Raw genomic sequence first — 16,422 nt, forward strand, 5'->3', positions numbered from 1 at the left:
TACACCGGGTATTGTTCTTAATGCGTGGTGCACATATGTACAAATGCATATTCAGATAAAACCAGTCTAGTCTCTTTTATAACAATGGCTCCCGTTTGTAAGAATCAAATGTGTTCGAAATTTGTGAAGATGAAATATTGCACGATTTATACTAGAGTCAGTAGTTTTGAAGGACAATTATTTGGTTTATGCCAAACGAACTTGTGTCAATTTACTAGAAGTGAATTTTGCAAAGTGAAAGTAAAAAAAAATACTTCAATACTGCATTGACTCATGCACTGGTAACGTAATGCATTATCTTAAAGAGAATAAAGATCTGTTGACTGTAGGTTTCTGAAAATATTTAATATTGAAAAGTTTTAACAAACAAAACCATTCCTCGTCAACATAACTCGAATCGAACTACCATTATTCCTGGAAAAATATATTTCGAAGATGATCTTCAGTCAATTTTCGCATTTCCTCTATAAAGTATAATTCAAGATTCAGTAATCGTGTTCATTGCGGAAGTACACTTTAAATAAAATGCATGACACATTGTGTACTTACCATCAATTTCAAGAAGATTTGAATTTTTGTGGTTAAAAATCGCATAAAACTCTCGTTTGTTGGATACTTTTGCTACCAGCCAGTTGTCGGATACCATTTTTGTTATAATTTCTCCATTCTCATTCATTCTGAAAAACAAAGATATCTCACCATATTATACGATGAAACCATGTAATGTCAGATTTACAACTACTCATTGATGGTACATACTTTGATAGGTCTTGTTTCAAATCAGTCAGCAATTTGTATGCTTCCAAATCGCATTGATATCCAGGACAAATTTTTTCAGCAAAGTTAAGATTGTTGAAATAGATGTATTTGACACCGCTTTGATTGTCCATGCCATTTGATAATCCAGAGCCAGAACTTAAACGGTAAACCTTTGACAAGTCTCTTGCGATTGAGGTAAAATTAAGGTTGAGGAACCCTTCAATTTTGGAAATGTATTGACGGTCAAAAGTACTAGAACCTGTAAACAATACCACCAACTTTAATAATAGTTCAAATTCCTAATTACATCAGTCCGTCAAATCGATTATACACATGTATTTATACCTGGAATTAATATTGTTAAATAGGTCTGTTCAGCTTTATAAATCAGCATATGGAATTTCGAGGACATTTTTTGTCCATTAATCGTGTGCGACGAAGATGCGGTGATAAATGAGGCATTGTCGTCATCTTCAGATTGACTGGCATTTAAACTTTGGCTACGACTGTTTGTGATGGAACCTGGGGGCTGAAATTGTGTCAATGTGGAGCTAGAAGAAGATCCCAACGTTAAATGTGATTCACGCTTCATAATCACACCAAACGTCGACTGTTTATCAACTCCACTAAGAAAATGCTGCGACAACAAATCATTGACCAGGTAATCGTACAGCAACTGGATATGGCTCTGGTCAACTCCGCTCCTGTATTGTAGTAAAAAAAGTTAAATGCAATGTTTACAATGAAATTTCAACGTTTTGTAATTCTCACCAAATAAGCTTTTCTCTTTGCAGAAGGACAACGTGTTTAATCTGAGGCCACGAAACCACTAAATGATTTATGAAGCATTGAACTCGAAGAAATGCATCTCTGGAAAGCGGTAGGAACTGCAGTCCTCGAAAAATATCAGCAATTCCGCTTTGATTAACATCAATTCGTTGCACCCACTAATCACAAGAATTAAATTCGTAGTGTTACATTACAAATTATTATTATTATTATCATGCTAAATACATATGCACCCCTTACAATGTCGTAGCATTTTTTCAGCCTCGTTCTCAGCTCGACAAGTCCAATTTCTTGCACCATAGTTTCAAATTTGTCATTTAACAAGACGAATTTTTCGTACAATCTCTTAAGAATAGCATGGAATACGGTGTCCTGTATTTGGTCGTCTAAATACTCCACACATTCTACACCATCCGGACTGGATTTCACCACAGATGGGACAGATAATACCTACATATTTCAGTCAAAAGCCATTGTATACACGACAAATTTTGTACACTTATTTAGAAATTGTTTGTATGTTTTTATTTATATTTCCATTCCATACCAAAATGAACCAATATCCATCTTCTGGTTGATAATACACATGACGGAGTTTCAAAGTGTGTAATGAATCGCAGGGTTCTTTGGAGTTAAAAGTTCTGTAATATTACAAGAAACACATGAACATAAGGGAATATTATAAAGCTTCTCTAAATTAAGGTCTCACTGGGCAAACTTGACGATGGCTTCGCAAAGACCAATCTCTTTGAGCTGCGTGTCTGGGTGGGTGGTGTCACCAGGGTAGCAGTACAAGACTTTTCCCATCTCCTGTAAAAGTCACAAATTAAATTAACTATTATTTGATTTGATGAAAATTTTCAACAAGAAAGACGCCCGAGTCAAATGTGTGCATAATAATAGAATATGGATTTGATTACGTACGTTATCCGTATCGTTTCCAAACTTGGAATTAAAAACATACAACTCTTTGATTTGTGCGGAACGCGTGGTGTTTTGTCCATTAGCTTCCATTTTGTAAAAAAAATCAATTATGTATATAATAAATTGTTTATTATTACATTTCTGTGTGTAAAAAGAGTGTAGCCAAAGAAGACTGAAAAGGAGTTGTTGTTTTGCTAAAGTTTGGTGGAAAGTTTCGCTGTCATCAGGTTCACTTGAAAATACAACCCATGTTAAATTGTCAATTTGTCAAAGCACTTGACTTCGTATATTTATCGTTACTACTACATATTTATTTATATGTATCCAAATCCAACCATTCCCAATGTAATTGTACAATGCATGTCTCAACCTCAAGCCGAAGTATCTGGAGTGATATTTCATATGATACAGAAGGCATACCGTTTATGCCTATGGATAATGTTGAATACACTACAAATCGTTTGATCATACTTGCGCCGACACACCCACTCAAAGTGTTGAAAACCCGTTTTCTCTTCTAATAGACCTTTTGTGGGTGTGGTGGGCGCAAATGGGGCCATGGAGTAAAACCGTTTGGGGTAATGCACTCTCCAAGTAATGTCGTCGGGTTAATTCTAAAAACCCCTAAGTGCAGTCTCATCTTAATTTTAAATAACCCTAAGTGAGACTTCATCCTAATTTTAAAAACCCCTAAGTGCTGTCTCACGTTAATTTTAAAAACCCCTAAGTGCTGCCACTAGTTAATTTTAAAAAGCCCTATGTGATAAATAAAAACGAGTAAAAAGCCCTAACTGTAATTCAAATTTCAAATTATGCATAATTAATTAGTTCTGATAAACTAATCAGAGTATCATACAGTGATACTCTATGATTACAAATTAAATTTTGAAAATATTATGCAAAGCTTCACTGGGCTATTCACAGTGGGTGTGGCTGTAGGCGCCTTTTCGATTTAAATGAAACCATGTCATGTGATATATCATTTTTCTTAGGACGATGAGGACATTACGCCTGAATACTTCAAATTTACGAACCACACCCCCAGTGGGTGTGGTCATCTGCGACTTTTCAATTTAGAAACAACCATGTCATGTGATATATAATTTTTCTCAGCTCGATGAGGGGATTTCGACTGAGTAACTAAAATTTCAAACCACACCCCCTGTGGGTGTGGTCATCTGCGACTTTTTGATTTTGACACAACCATGTCATGTGATATATAATTTTTCTCAGCTCGATGAGGGGATTTCGACTGAGCAACTAAAATTTCAAACCACATCCCCTGTGGGTGTGGTCATCTGCGACTTTTCAATTTTGACACAACCATGTCATGTGATATATCATTTTTCTCAGCTCGATGAGGGGAATTCGACTGAGTAACTAAAATTTCAAACTACACCCCCTGTGGGTGTGGTCATCTGCGACTTTTCAATTTTAACGAAACCATGTCGTGACATATTATTTTTCTCAACTTGAGAGAATTTCGAAAGAATAATTAGCTATTCTTTGAATGCACATGTTTAATAGTTCGATCAGTAAAAAGGCCAAAAATATGTGTCCAATTTCCAAAAAGTCTGCTAATTTACTGTTTATGCCGTTGCTTGATATTATGATATTATAATAAACCCACAGCTGCTTGAAAAGATAAGATTTTGAGGCATTTTTATATCTTATTTAAAAATAAAGTCGGAACATACATATGAGCCACCATTTATGGAGCCCCGCAAGACGAGAAAAAATCACGAGTCTGAGTGGACTTCCGAAACGGTGCACTAGCAAAAACTAATTTTCTTTACTAAAAAAATTAAAGCGGCGTCCAATCGGAAATTCGCCATTCTCCTCAACATTCAAACTCCACTTGAACAAACTTGAATTATGCGGAGAACCCCACATCCGCGTGTGAAAAATGGAGTATCACATTAATGGGTTCATCAAAAATAAAGTCACTAAGGACTACACACACCAGGACGTGGTTCCCAAATTTCCCCTCGTAAAACTAAAAAAAATTGTATCACATTGTATGGTTTCACAAATATCGCAAGGTTTCAGAGCATGACACCCAATTATGGTGTGGTTTCTAAATTGTAACTATTCGGCGGAGATCCCCAAGGCGACCTGAAAAAAATGATATATCACACGACGTAGTCACGTTAAATCTTTCCAGATATCCTCATCTAGCTGGGAAAGATGACATATCGCATAGCATGGTGGTGTAAAAAATCGAAAGTCACCAAGAGTCACGCCAGATGGGTGTGTGGTTTGTCTTATAAGTTCTCTGTCGAAATCCCCTCGTCAAATTGAGAAAAATGATGTCACGAAATAGTTTCGTTAAAATTGAAAAGTCGCAGATGACCACACCCACAGGGGATGTGGTTTGAAATTTTAGTTGCTCAGTCGAAATCCCCTCATCGAGCTGAGAAAAATTATATATCACATGACATGGTTGTGTCAAAATTGAAAAGTCGCAGATGACCACACCCACAGGGGATGTGGTTTGAAATTTTAGTTGCTCAGTCGAAATCCCCTCATCGAGCTGAGAAAAATTATATATCACATGACATGGTTGTGTCAAAATCAAAAAGTCGCAGATGACCACACCCACAGGGGGTGTGGTTTGAAATTTTAGTTACTCAGTCGAAATCCCCTCATCGAGCTGAGAAAAATTATATATCACATGACATGGTTGTTTCTAAATTGAAAAGTCGCAGATGACCACACCCACTGGGGGTGTGGTTCGTAAATTTGAAGTATTCAGGCGTAATGTCCTCATCGTCCTAAGAAAAATGATATATCACATGACATGGTTTCATTTAAATCGAAAAGGCGCCTACAGCCACACCCACTGTGAATAGCCCAGTGAAGCTTTGCATAATATTTTCAAAATTTAATTTGTAATCATAGAGTATCACTGTATGATACTCTGATTAGTTTATCAGAACTAATTAATTATGCATAATTTGAAATTTGAATTACAGTTAGGGCTTTTTACTCGTTTTTATTTATCACATAGGGCTTTTTAAAATTAACTAGTGGCAGCACTTAGGGGTTTTTAAAATTAACGTGAGACAGCACTTAGGGGTTTTTAAAATTAGGATGAAGTCTCACTTAGGGTTATTTAAAATTAAGATGAGACTGCACTTAGGGGTTTTTAGAATTAGGCCGACGATGTAGACAACATCCAACAGCGATCTGTGTATGCTGGTTCTACTTATATTGTCCTCAGTTAGCATCATATTAAAGAAGATGTAGAATGTAGAACAAGTTGAATATGATAAGTTCGTGTATTTAATCGTGTTTACAATATGACGTTGCATAATAATTTGAGTTGCTCAAATTATGCTCTGGGGAAGTAATAAATTCAATTTTATATTACATGTCGCTTATATTGAGGTACATAACATACGTACAGACAGTGCATAAACATTCAATAGTGTTATAATATGATATATGTAAATATATATATAAGTATATTCAAATCACCGAAAATCTCTTCTACGCCATTTCAATTTAAACTTTAAACATTGCCAAAACATTGAAAATCTGAGCTTTCTACTTGTGAACATTGTGAATGAATTGTGGGAAAATTGTGAACATTGACGCAACTGTTTTTATACGCATAAATATGTACACATTTATGCAAAACTTAAGTTTATAAAATGCTATGTATTATCTTCTCTTGGTTTGACATTCTGATGCTGTTGATGTCTGATGAATGAAACTTTTCTGAAACGATCCATAAAGTTTATGTCTTCAGGGTTGTTGTTTGATGTTTGACGTTGCTCTAACTTTTTGGGCAATTGGTTCTCAGAAATGGAGAAAGTTGTCGCCTGCTGGGTTGCAAATCTACTAATATCTAAATCAGTATCATCCTGTGTCGCAGCATTGTTATCTAAGTCCTTCCCACAGCCAGCAGCATTGCGCGTGGGAGTTGTAATACCATCTGCATGACAAGTGCGACATAAGAATTTGCGGAATATTTTAATGTCTTGGTTTGAAAAAAATACAGCCAAGGGATTAACGAACAAATAGGCAAACGTAATCCCCATTAAAAAGCTGTATGATTTGGATGCTCTGGATGTAGACGATGATATGGAAGTAAACCAAATTGGAACTCTGTACACAAGTTGAACAGCACCGGAGGAAACCCATACCAACACGAGGATTATTGAATATAAGAAGGCAAATCGGACTCTGCAAACTTTCCTCTGTAATCTTGGTCCTGGCACCTAATTGAATAAACATACATAGTATTAGGAAATATATAGGAAAATGCGCCAGAAAGACTATTCGCATCAACCAATTCCATCCAATAAGATTTTGAGATAGCATATTATATTTGTACACAGCCTTCTTTTTTGAGGAACAAACGGATAAGAAGTAAAGTACATACATACATATGCATATTTGCATATATCCAAGAGACTGAACCAATGAATTGAAAATGTCTTAAATTTTGTGTCTTAAACTCAATAGCAAATATTTTTAGTAATCTCGAGGAATTATATCTAATTTTCAAATTATCAACGCTTATCAAAGTTTATAGTCATGTGCCTTTGTAAGTCTAGATGATGCACCACATGCAATGCTTGACAATGTGTATATCTATACATATGCGCATTGATACTATGGAATACTCTCGTTTGATAAACTTACCGAGTAAACTCCGAGGTACTTGATTTTAGATCTGATGAGGTAGAGTTCTAAAGTTGTGAGAAAAACACGAATCAACAAGTTGTTTGATCAGAGTAACAGGTCGAATTATGACCTACCATACAGAAGATAAACTGAGAATAGGATATGGAGAAAGAAGAACTTTAGAAGCTCGTACAATATGTCCAAGAATTTGGAATCGAACAATACAACCTGCACAAGAATTAAATTGATACAAATCTAAATAAGCTAATAAAAAAATACTTAATTAACTCGTAGGCGAGTGTGTAATTGATGTTTTTGACAAGTTTATAAATAGGGTGCAATGGCACACATACTCTTTTACACAATGTTGGTATGGTGGAAGGATTTTGATCGTCTGCAGTGCTATGGGTGGATCGCAGGAGGGCTGGAGATGTAATTAGGACAGCGGCGAGCCAGATGAAAATGATCGTCTTGACCGCAGTTCCAGTGGACACGGTCCTTCCACTTCTCGTCTTTAATGACCTAACTCTCTCAAAGCTGATCCCAAATGACGAGAGTGTTACGAGTGCTCCGGGAAAATCTGGCGAGAATTATGAGAAAGTGAGTATAAATTGAAAGAAAACAGGCCCACAAAATCCCTGCTTGTCTCATTGTTCTCTAGACAAAAGGAGATTTAAAGGGAGAATAAAACTAGCGAGGACTACGACATGAACTCAATGCAAACCATATTTTTATCAATGCCCAACAATAGAAATGCTACTCGAAAAAGTGACACAAACTTAAATAAATCTGTATTGTCATCGCATCTTACACTTTCCAAAGTTGATGAGACTGCACATCCATTGTTTGGATTGAGAGAAAGTCATCATGACGGACATGTGAGTCATGGAGAAGCTTCCCAAAAGCGTTAGGCACATGAAGAAAGTGGAAAAGCACAAGTTCGCCACGAGGTAATCCACAGGTCTGTATGCGCGCATGGAATAATTGAACATGAAAAAAGATGGAATATATTTAGAGAAAGACTTGCATTTAGATGAGCAGCCAAAAAAAGAAATGTCTACTCAATGCGAGTTCACCTTAGCCGTTTCTTTTGTGAAATGAGGTAGATGGAAACGCCGTTGAAGGTGGAGCTAATTGTGGCAACTATGGCAGTTATGATAAAGTACGTTCTGTCAACTTCGAATGATGGATGCAAATTGGTTGGCAAACTTGGTGCCGTTGAAGCGTTACTTGTGATAAGTTCAACCATATCTAGATCAGCGTAAAGCTCTTCGTTAGAATATTCCAGTGAGTTGAGATCAAGCAAGCTTGAGTTGCTGCCTACTTCACCGTATCTAATCGCCCAACTATCCATTTTCGTACAAATGAGACACTTCCTACAATAATGTACACTCCTCTGAGTCTCCACGAGACTTTTCGCAGACGAATCACTTTTTGAAACTAAAATAAAAATTCTGATTTGGGAGCTATTCTTATATCGCTCACGTTGTAAATGTAGTTATTTCGCACCATGCTTGAGGTTCGTTTATCTCAGAAGTGAATCTTGTTAGGTTTTAGGATAGGAATCAATGTGGAATGTGCAATGAATAAACTGCGTAAATATTATGGCAAATTAAATTTGCTAATGTATTTAGAAAATTATCAGAGGTGTAAATACTTGGTGTTTCGTGAGAATCCTGCAAGAGCGAGACTTGGAGCTTGGAGAAAGTTCTTGGGAAACTGAGACAGATTCGCGAATGTTGCACCTTTTCATTGGATGTTTGGCTTTCTCCTCCTCATGTGTCGAGGCTGCCAATTTGCGTTGCCAATGTTATACTTGACGGACAGCTCGACTGTAGAAATTGGAGAATGGGACCTCACTATTATATATCCATTTCGATTCAGACTCGGGCTTGCTTGTCTCATTAATCCGTATTTTGCAAATTGGGCATTAATCCGTAATATTGACTCTAGTTATACGATCATGTAAATAGGGATTTTGAGACAAATGTGCTATATGTAAATGCAAATATTCGCCATATTCTGGAAAGCAAATGTGCCAATGCAATGTATAGTAGAATTATTGTTGCGGGTCACTTAATTTGCATAATTCTCAACATGCCCATTTTTGGTGATGCATTGGATTCCATGTTGAACTCTGGCTAATGAGTATCGCAATTCGCAAGACTGTTTCTTTGTTCCTCGGCTTCTTTGTATTTCCGACAAAAAACATCAGTGCATTTAAATGTTTTCTTAGTAGATGGATGGGCGGGCGAGTTGAAATGCAAGAGGCGCGCTCCAACTACTCGACCAGCACACCGAGACAAGGGACCATTTGGATTTTTGCTGTTGACCAGAAGTCATCACAAAAAAGTTTGCTTTCACAAAACTTCCGTCTTTCCTGCTGACCTGCTTTGAGATGACGTCCCACCCGACTTCGAACAAGATGGTGTTGGAGGCGGTGGAGTCTTTGAACGATGGGCGACAAGGATCGTCCCTCCAAGCAATCAAGAAGTTTATTTCCGAAGTCTACGAGGTGGACATGGGGAAGATGGCGCCCCACATCCGGAAGGCCGTGAAGAAGCATGTGGAGGATGGGAACTTGATCCAGACAAAGGGTAAAGGTGCCTCTGGATCATTCAGGCTTTCTTCCAAGGCTCCATCGTCTTCTGCTGCTGCTGCTGCTGCCGGTGGACCTGGAAAGAAAATAAAGGTTAAGGCGCCTTCCAAGAAGAAATAGCTTGTCGGGTTGCTGCCCACATGTCCTCTTTCAATTTCTATCTTTATGGTAGGTCATTTTTTTATGAAATTCAACCTGTTGTAATCTTTGGTATTCTCGATCAAACAACTTGTTGATTCGTCTTTGTTTTGTAACTTTTAGATCTTCTAATATCTTCCCTTTTGGACATGAAATAAATTTCATCGGAGTATAACTCGATTCTAGAGGAATATCGTATATTTATATATGTATGTATCAATGTGCATATTCAGTTAATCAGTAAAGTATATATAAATAAAAATTTGAGCTAATTTTCAGTTAATTTTTTTTGTCTAGCCACCTATGCGCGTCGTACCTAATTTTTATACTTCAATGTAGTCAATAATCTTTTTTATTTCAATTTAATTCCTTCTACTTGTTTAGCGTACTGCAGTTAGAGGAAATGTAATATGTGTTTCAATTTCAATTTAGTCTTTCTTCTAAAGGGAAATAGTCGAATTAGCATTTGAGCACAACAGATATAGTTTTGAAAGATTACATTATGTATATTTGAATATAAAATGACTTTATTTTCCATTAAATTCACAAAACATTACATTTTAGCTCATTTCTGAAAGCGATATGTATGGAAAATCAGTCATGTACTTTAAGCTAAAAACAATAAATATTTAGTACTTTTAATAGGAAGTGAGAGATAAGTAAATACTTATGTACATTTATAATACTTCCACATTATGCAGTGGATACATGGCGCATAAATAATAAGGGTCCCATGAACTTTATACCATAACTATTAACTAATCCAATTTTCATGTTGTTGGTTGTGGTTGACTAGTCCTATGATTTTCTAATTGGTCGATGATAGCCGTGATGGGTACATTATTAACAACAGCTTTCCCTGCTTCGACTTCTTCTGGTCGTACGGAGGATGTCGATGAAGCGTTAGAAAGTTCTACATCATCCAGAAACAATTGTTTTGAATTAATTAACGGTCACACATAATGTAGTAGTACAAAACTTACTCCTTATAATTGAATAGTTTTCACCCAGAGAATCTAACGTTTGCCTGTTGAAGGCAAACATGAGAAAAATAACGAATCCTTGCAAGCTGACGGAAAATTCCATGAGCGTGAATAGCCACTTGATCGTAGGTATTGTAGACTTTACGAGAACGTAGCTGAGAAAAATGGAAGCCCAGGCCATCCCCATTACGACAAGAAGTTTGAAAAACAGGGACAAACTTTGTGGAACAAAAATAAAATGTTATTCAATTAAATGATAAAACTTTTAAGTGTCATATTATGAACAAAGACGTGCAGGGTACATACGCTCTGGAATAGTTTCGCTGTTCATTGATTTTCACCAACTCTTCCTTCCCCCTGAGATGAACGAGACAGATTCGGGAAATGGTGACGAGGAACAAGGAAGCTGTGACGAGGTGACAAATTGCTTCCAAAATTTCGTCTGCAAGCCAAAATTTAGCTTTGCAGTTTGTGTAGCCATACGGAGGAGCGTGCATGGAACCATTGCTGAGACGTAAATGTAGCAATTAAAAGATTAAGTAAAGTCAATAGTTGCAAAATGGGTTATATATGGTTGCATGCCACGTACCTAAAGTATAAAGAAAGTCCAACCAAAGTCATTGTCAGGGCCACCATCCAAGCTAAGGCTTGTCTTTTGAGAAACTCTGTTTTTGACATTTTCTGCTCGCCGTTGTTTAAAAGTTGGCTAAAATGTGTAACAGTTCCAATTGATTTGTAACGTAACGATCGACTCATAAAGAAATAGTAGTTCTTACTGGAACATGGAGAATACGTCAACAGCCAAGGCCACCATAGTTGTAAGTGTAGCGTTGTGTAGAAACGTGCTAACCACAGCTATAACAATATCATTAAGTCATACATATGTAATTACAAAGTACATGTGTACAGGTTAGTTTCATCCACATATTCTCCTTACATGCCGTGAAACACAGTGGACCTCGAGGTTGACCAGCACCCTCGTTTGCTACTTTGAGATTGGCATCTTCATAAGTTTGGTAGTAAATGATGCTGGCGAGTAACAAATTAGACCAGAGAGCAAAAAAGTAGGAAAACTGGGTCCAACTATGAACATTTTGATGACCTCGTAACAAGACATAGATAATCAGCGTAAGTGCCAAAAATCCTAGAGAGATTTGAATCAAGACAAAGTTGATGGTGTCGACAAGCGTCAGACTCTGTATTAATAACGTTTGACATAATTATGAGTCATGAGACACAACTTGGGTAGAAAATTGTTACAGGGGAAATTATTGGCAAGCTTACGTCATTAATTTTGGGAATGAAATCTTCCAGACATCCAACAAGGACGATTCTTCCTGATGCTTCATCATCGTCCCCATCTGAAAGTTCTCGATCCACGCAGAACCGACCTTTGGGAATTTGATACCAATCCAAAACATCAGAGCTGGTCCATGCAACTTCTCCATTCTTCAAGATCTTGTAGCTAAATAAGAAGAGCCACATACATAGCTTACGCATACACATGCACATATATGGCATATTACGTATTTAGAATTGTTTATTTATGCAATTTCATACTCGAAATGTTGGTACTGGATTAATCGGACTGTTGTACACTCTGCAGTTTTGGAAGGGTCGCTTACAAAAAAATGTACATTGGACGGTACTAACTCAACTTTGCTGTAGTAATTGTTGATATCATGAATTTCCGGTTTCCAGACTTTCTCTTCCAAACTGGGCACGCAGTAGACTGTGTTGTTTGTAAATGAGACTACGGAACAAGGAGTCACATTAACATGGGTCCATGAATATGGGTTGCATGCATACATTTCATTAATATTATAATTCAGTTGAGTTAACGACTTACCATCATCCCATAAATTACAGCATTTAGGGAGACAGAGTTTATCAGATTCGCATTGAGGTTTGCAAATCTTGAATAAATTTTAATTTAAGTATGGCTTCATTTTACTTTCTACGTGTATTTAAGAAAAGTATAAACCTTGACTTCTATTTTTTCCTCGTTCAAACTGTGCAGGCAGTAGTCGTTTGGGGAGTAGAAGCCGTCCTCATATTTCAGAAAATAGTTGGGAAAGAAGCCATCGCCTTCCCAGACGCTCCCAGCATTGAAACTTCCATTGACAATGTCTTCGCACTCGAGAGATCCATATTTGAACTGAATGTTCTCGCTTTGTGAATACATCCCGTCGCACCAAGTCTCGTTCTTGGAGTTCATCGAGTTCATCGAGTTTAGAGGTTTTGCACAACATGTCGTCACTTGAGATTAAAAGATTGTATTAACTAGGTTAATAATGAGATTAAAATAGTTGAAAACTTACCTGTAACGATCTCTTCTTGGTATTGAGCTATTCTCATAAACATTAGAAATTTACTTACATTTAATCAGTTTGTTTCCAATTAAGTAATGCACATAAATATCATGATTGCAATTATTTTACCCATTAGTGATCCTGTGAAGCACAGCACCACCACAGATTTAAGTAAATACTTCATTATACCAATAAATAGAGTTGTTTCCAATTATGCTAATTCAACAAATCTAGGAATAATCCTATTTCCTAGTTTCTATTCTACTACAAAAGCTTGGTTTAAATTACAGATTTATTTAGACGCTTATAACAATCGTCGCTTTAATGATCATTCCCTCGGGAATATGGTACTACGCAATGCACGCTAGTAAAAGGTAGAGACTGAACTGCGGAGATAATGACAATGCAAACAGAAGTATTAAATGAGATGACCGAAGTTGGATAGAAGGTATCTAGTTGGGCTGTGGAAGAACAAACAGATAGATGCGACTGGTGTGTGAAGAAGTTCATTTCATGTCCAGTGAGTGTGTTTCATTTTTTGCTTGATTTTTATTACAGTGTGTAGTGTGAAATTTACATCCGCAAACATGCAAATACAACTGTACGTACGTAATAAATACTCGCGAAATAAATCCAGAGCCGTTGTTGAACTCGTAATTCTTGTACCAAACTTCCTCCCCACTTCCGGCTAATTTCGGAAGTATATACATGATGCAACTGGTCAATCAATGAATTTTGGCAAAACCCCTCGTCATCCATCATTTTAAGGCAATCCCCTCTCGTAGTGCTAAAGTTAATAATCTATGCTGGAGATATGTAGAGGTGTGATCACTTGTGTATTTCTTGTGTTTGACTTCTGTGATGATGATGATGCGATATGCTGTAATGCTGATAGGATGTGTATATCTATGCAGGCAAGTATATACATAAGCGACTAGCAGTCCTACCAATTTGGATTGACCTCTGAAGAGAGATTCCTTAATCATGAACTTGAGAGTTGACCAAGGCCGTTTCCTTATTTATTCCAACACACACCAACTGGTCTGTTGGTTATGAATTGAAGTTATGTATGAATACTGGTCGTCATAACCATCATTACCTGAATGTACCTGACCATTTTTTGCAATTTGTTGTGCCACGAAGAAATTGAGTGATGAGATTCCAATAAAAAGTTGTATTTTATGTGTTAGGTCATTCTTTCTTATATCATTTTTTTATTATTCATTCGTGTCCTGCAGGATTATTGTAGCCTCCACAAACTTCTCAGTAAAGATGATAAACAAAATAATTTCGTAATTTTAACATTTTAATAAGGAAAGGATTATTCAGTCATTTCTCCAATTCATTCATAACAATAATGGCAACGGAATTATATTTATACACTTATTTACATATATGTATAGCTATTGGGCACCATATTTGCGTGAATTTAAATATCGAATGGGAATAATGGATGCTAGTCTACATCTTTGACATTGAGTAAACTATCATCGTGACGACTTTGTCGGTCGGATGTCGAACTGAGATCATTTTGCCTCATTGCACTGTTTTCGAGTAATGGAGCCCTTGACGAGTCCGATTCTGACGGAACACTTGTAAACAAGTCGGTTCGATTGAGGTCATTGGTTGGATTCACGACAATCACGACTGGAACGTTGGGTTGTGGTGGTGACACTACAGGCGTTGAACTATTGTTATTATTGACAGAAGCGTTTTGATGATGATAATGATGAAGATGCGAAATATTGCGATGGGCGTGCGAGTGAGAATTTTTCTTAAATGCAATGTTTCCGATCCTCCCAATGTTGTGAAATACAGAGCGACTCGAGCATGGTTGCTGTGAGGAATGCGTTGCGCCCTCGACTGTGGTCAAGCTGGTCAGATTGTTCACGCTGCTGTAAGGTGGGGGTGGTTCAAAGTTGTAACTGAAAGGAGTTGTGGACATCGTGGATCGACCACCATGGCGCCGATGTGAAGTCCGATGATGTTCGGTGAAAAAATTAGAATTTGTGGAATATAGAGGAATTCCACCACTTTGACCACCATAAATTCGACCAGGAAAGCACTCTAGTTGTCTAGCGTAGAGGTAAAGAGTGACCAGATATGCAACGGTGGCTGCAATTTCTAACGATAGGATTTTGAAATTATCTACAACATTTGAAGATGGTCCGCCTCGTGTTGGTAGCATCAAATTTGGAGCAGTCATGTGACCAAATTTTACTTTGATTATCATCCCAAAAAGTTGAAGCATAAGAAATATCGCAGATGTCCACTTCAGCAGTGTTTTGTTTTCCTATAAATTTAGAAATTGAAAGTAAAAATTAAGGACAAAATCGGCATTATTATGTGCAATTTAAAATTATTCGCACTTACTTTATCAATTGCTTTAAATATTAGAATTCCTAACGGCAGAAAGAGCCCAAAATATATAATGCTTTCCTTGTCGACTTTCAAACCATCCAACTGAAATATGTCAAATGTTAAGACTACAAAGGTGCTTCACGTTGTGTACGTCTATACATTACAAAAATTTAAACGTGTAGATATTACATAAATTGCTTACGTTAAAATTCTTGTAATATATTTGATGCACCAGTTGATCCAGGAACATGACAAAGAAAATCATTCCAATGCACTAAGTAAAGGAGAGAGTGAGACAATTTTTCAATTAAATAGGAAAAAATGGTACACATTTAGGTATGCACTCACGATATGTACACTGGTTCCAAAGTAGGCAGCTCCCCGCATAGAAACTCCACAAATGGTCTTCATGATGATTGTAAACGTTAAATTATTGTGTTGAAATCTGGACTTATGAAACAGAGATCATTTTTAAATGCAAGGTTTCACTGAATTCTTCTCTTTATCAGGATTCGCCACTAAATGGCATAACAATATGTATCTCGAACGGATACATGCACGTCTGTGGATTTACTGCCCGTGAAAGTTAGCCAAGAAGAAAGAATCCACGGGAGTTGGGTTTATTGATTTTTGTGTCGGGAAAAGCAACCTTGGCCCCGTACATTACATATAACTTTGGGATGGGGAAAGTTGCATGCGTCAATTGCATATGTATTGCTCAAACTCCACAAACACCTAAATAAATAGGATCGGGTTAGATGCGTCTCGTAGCACCCAGACATATTTAGGTTGTCGACTGATACATACGTGTGTATGTGCACATGTCCATAGCATGGGAAATAGAGATCCGTGTATCTGTTTTAATTGACAGGACATCACTCCAGCTTCTCATGGAGTCTCATGTTCACTGAGGAACATTTTA

At 37.0% G+C, this 16,422-nt stretch overlaps 4 protein-coding genes and 1 long non-coding RNA gene across 5 annotated transcripts; 1 reads left to right on the forward strand and 4 right to left on the reverse strand.

Moving 5' to 3' along the window:
- Nucleotides 1-161: 161 nt before the first annotated feature.
- LOC110845890 (vacuolar fusion protein CCZ1 homolog) lies at nt 162-2,682 on the reverse strand. Its single transcript, XM_022092434.2, has 9 exons — nt 2,473-2,682; nt 2,258-2,358; nt 2,096-2,189; nt 1,789-1,998; nt 1,531-1,706; nt 1,105-1,463; nt 760-1,018; nt 550-677; nt 162-464 (listed from the first exon to the last, which is right to left on the reverse strand). The coding sequence occupies exons 1-9, from the start codon at nt 2,560-2,562 to the stop codon at nt 409-411; spliced, it is 1,473 nt and encodes a 490-aa protein (XP_021948126.1). The 5' UTR covers nt 2,563-2,682; the 3' UTR covers nt 162-408.
- A 3,075-nt stretch (nt 2,683-5,757) lies between these two features.
- Nucleotides 5,758-8,060, reverse strand: LOC118435038. Its single transcript, XM_035850083.1, has 5 exons — nt 7,919-8,060; nt 7,461-7,687; nt 7,242-7,335; nt 7,126-7,172; nt 5,758-6,698 (listed from the first exon to the last, which is right to left on the reverse strand). The coding sequence occupies exons 1-5, from the start codon at nt 8,022-8,024 to the stop codon at nt 6,132-6,134; spliced, it is 1,041 nt and encodes a 346-aa protein (XP_035705976.1). The 5' UTR covers nt 8,025-8,060; the 3' UTR covers nt 5,758-6,131.
- Nucleotides 8,061-9,360: 1,300 nt separating this feature from the next.
- On the forward strand, nt 9,361-10,486 carry LOC110846757. The gene is made up of 2 exons (XR_004834449.1): nt 9,361-9,874; nt 9,968-10,486. It is a non-coding gene; the product is annotated as an uncharacterized LOC110846757 (long non-coding RNA).
- On the reverse strand, nt 10,350-13,643 carry LOC110847376 (G-protein coupled receptor Mth2). Its single transcript, XM_022094309.2, has 12 exons — nt 13,269-13,643; nt 13,149-13,175; nt 12,812-13,086; nt 12,677-12,743; nt 12,388-12,580; nt 12,112-12,292; nt 11,765-12,023; nt 11,604-11,682; nt 11,417-11,533; nt 11,134-11,334; nt 10,828-11,045; nt 10,350-10,757 (listed from the first exon to the last, which is right to left on the reverse strand). Exons 1-12 carry the CDS (start codon nt 13,321-13,323, stop codon nt 10,615-10,617), a joined length of 1,815 nt encoding a protein of 604 aa, XP_021950001.1. The 5' UTR covers nt 13,324-13,643; the 3' UTR covers nt 10,350-10,614.
- Nucleotides 13,644-14,325: 682 nt separating this feature from the next.
- Nucleotides 14,326-16,269, reverse strand: LOC110846758. Its single transcript, XM_035849256.1, has 4 exons — nt 15,849-16,269; nt 15,703-15,774; nt 15,513-15,602; nt 14,326-15,432 (listed from the first exon to the last, which is right to left on the reverse strand). Exons 1-4 carry the CDS (start codon nt 15,909-15,911, stop codon nt 14,596-14,598), a joined length of 1,062 nt encoding a protein of 353 aa, XP_035705149.1. The 5' UTR covers nt 15,912-16,269; the 3' UTR covers nt 14,326-14,595.
- Between the last annotated feature and the right edge of the window lie 153 nt (nt 16,270-16,422).

This window comes from Folsomia candida, unplaced genomic scaffold, assembly GCF_002217175.1.
Source record: "Folsomia candida strain VU population unplaced genomic scaffold, ASM221717v1 Fcan01_Sc003, whole genome shotgun sequence".
NCBI classification, from domain to species: domain Eukaryota; kingdom Metazoa; phylum Arthropoda; class Collembola; order Entomobryomorpha; family Isotomidae; genus Folsomia; species Folsomia candida.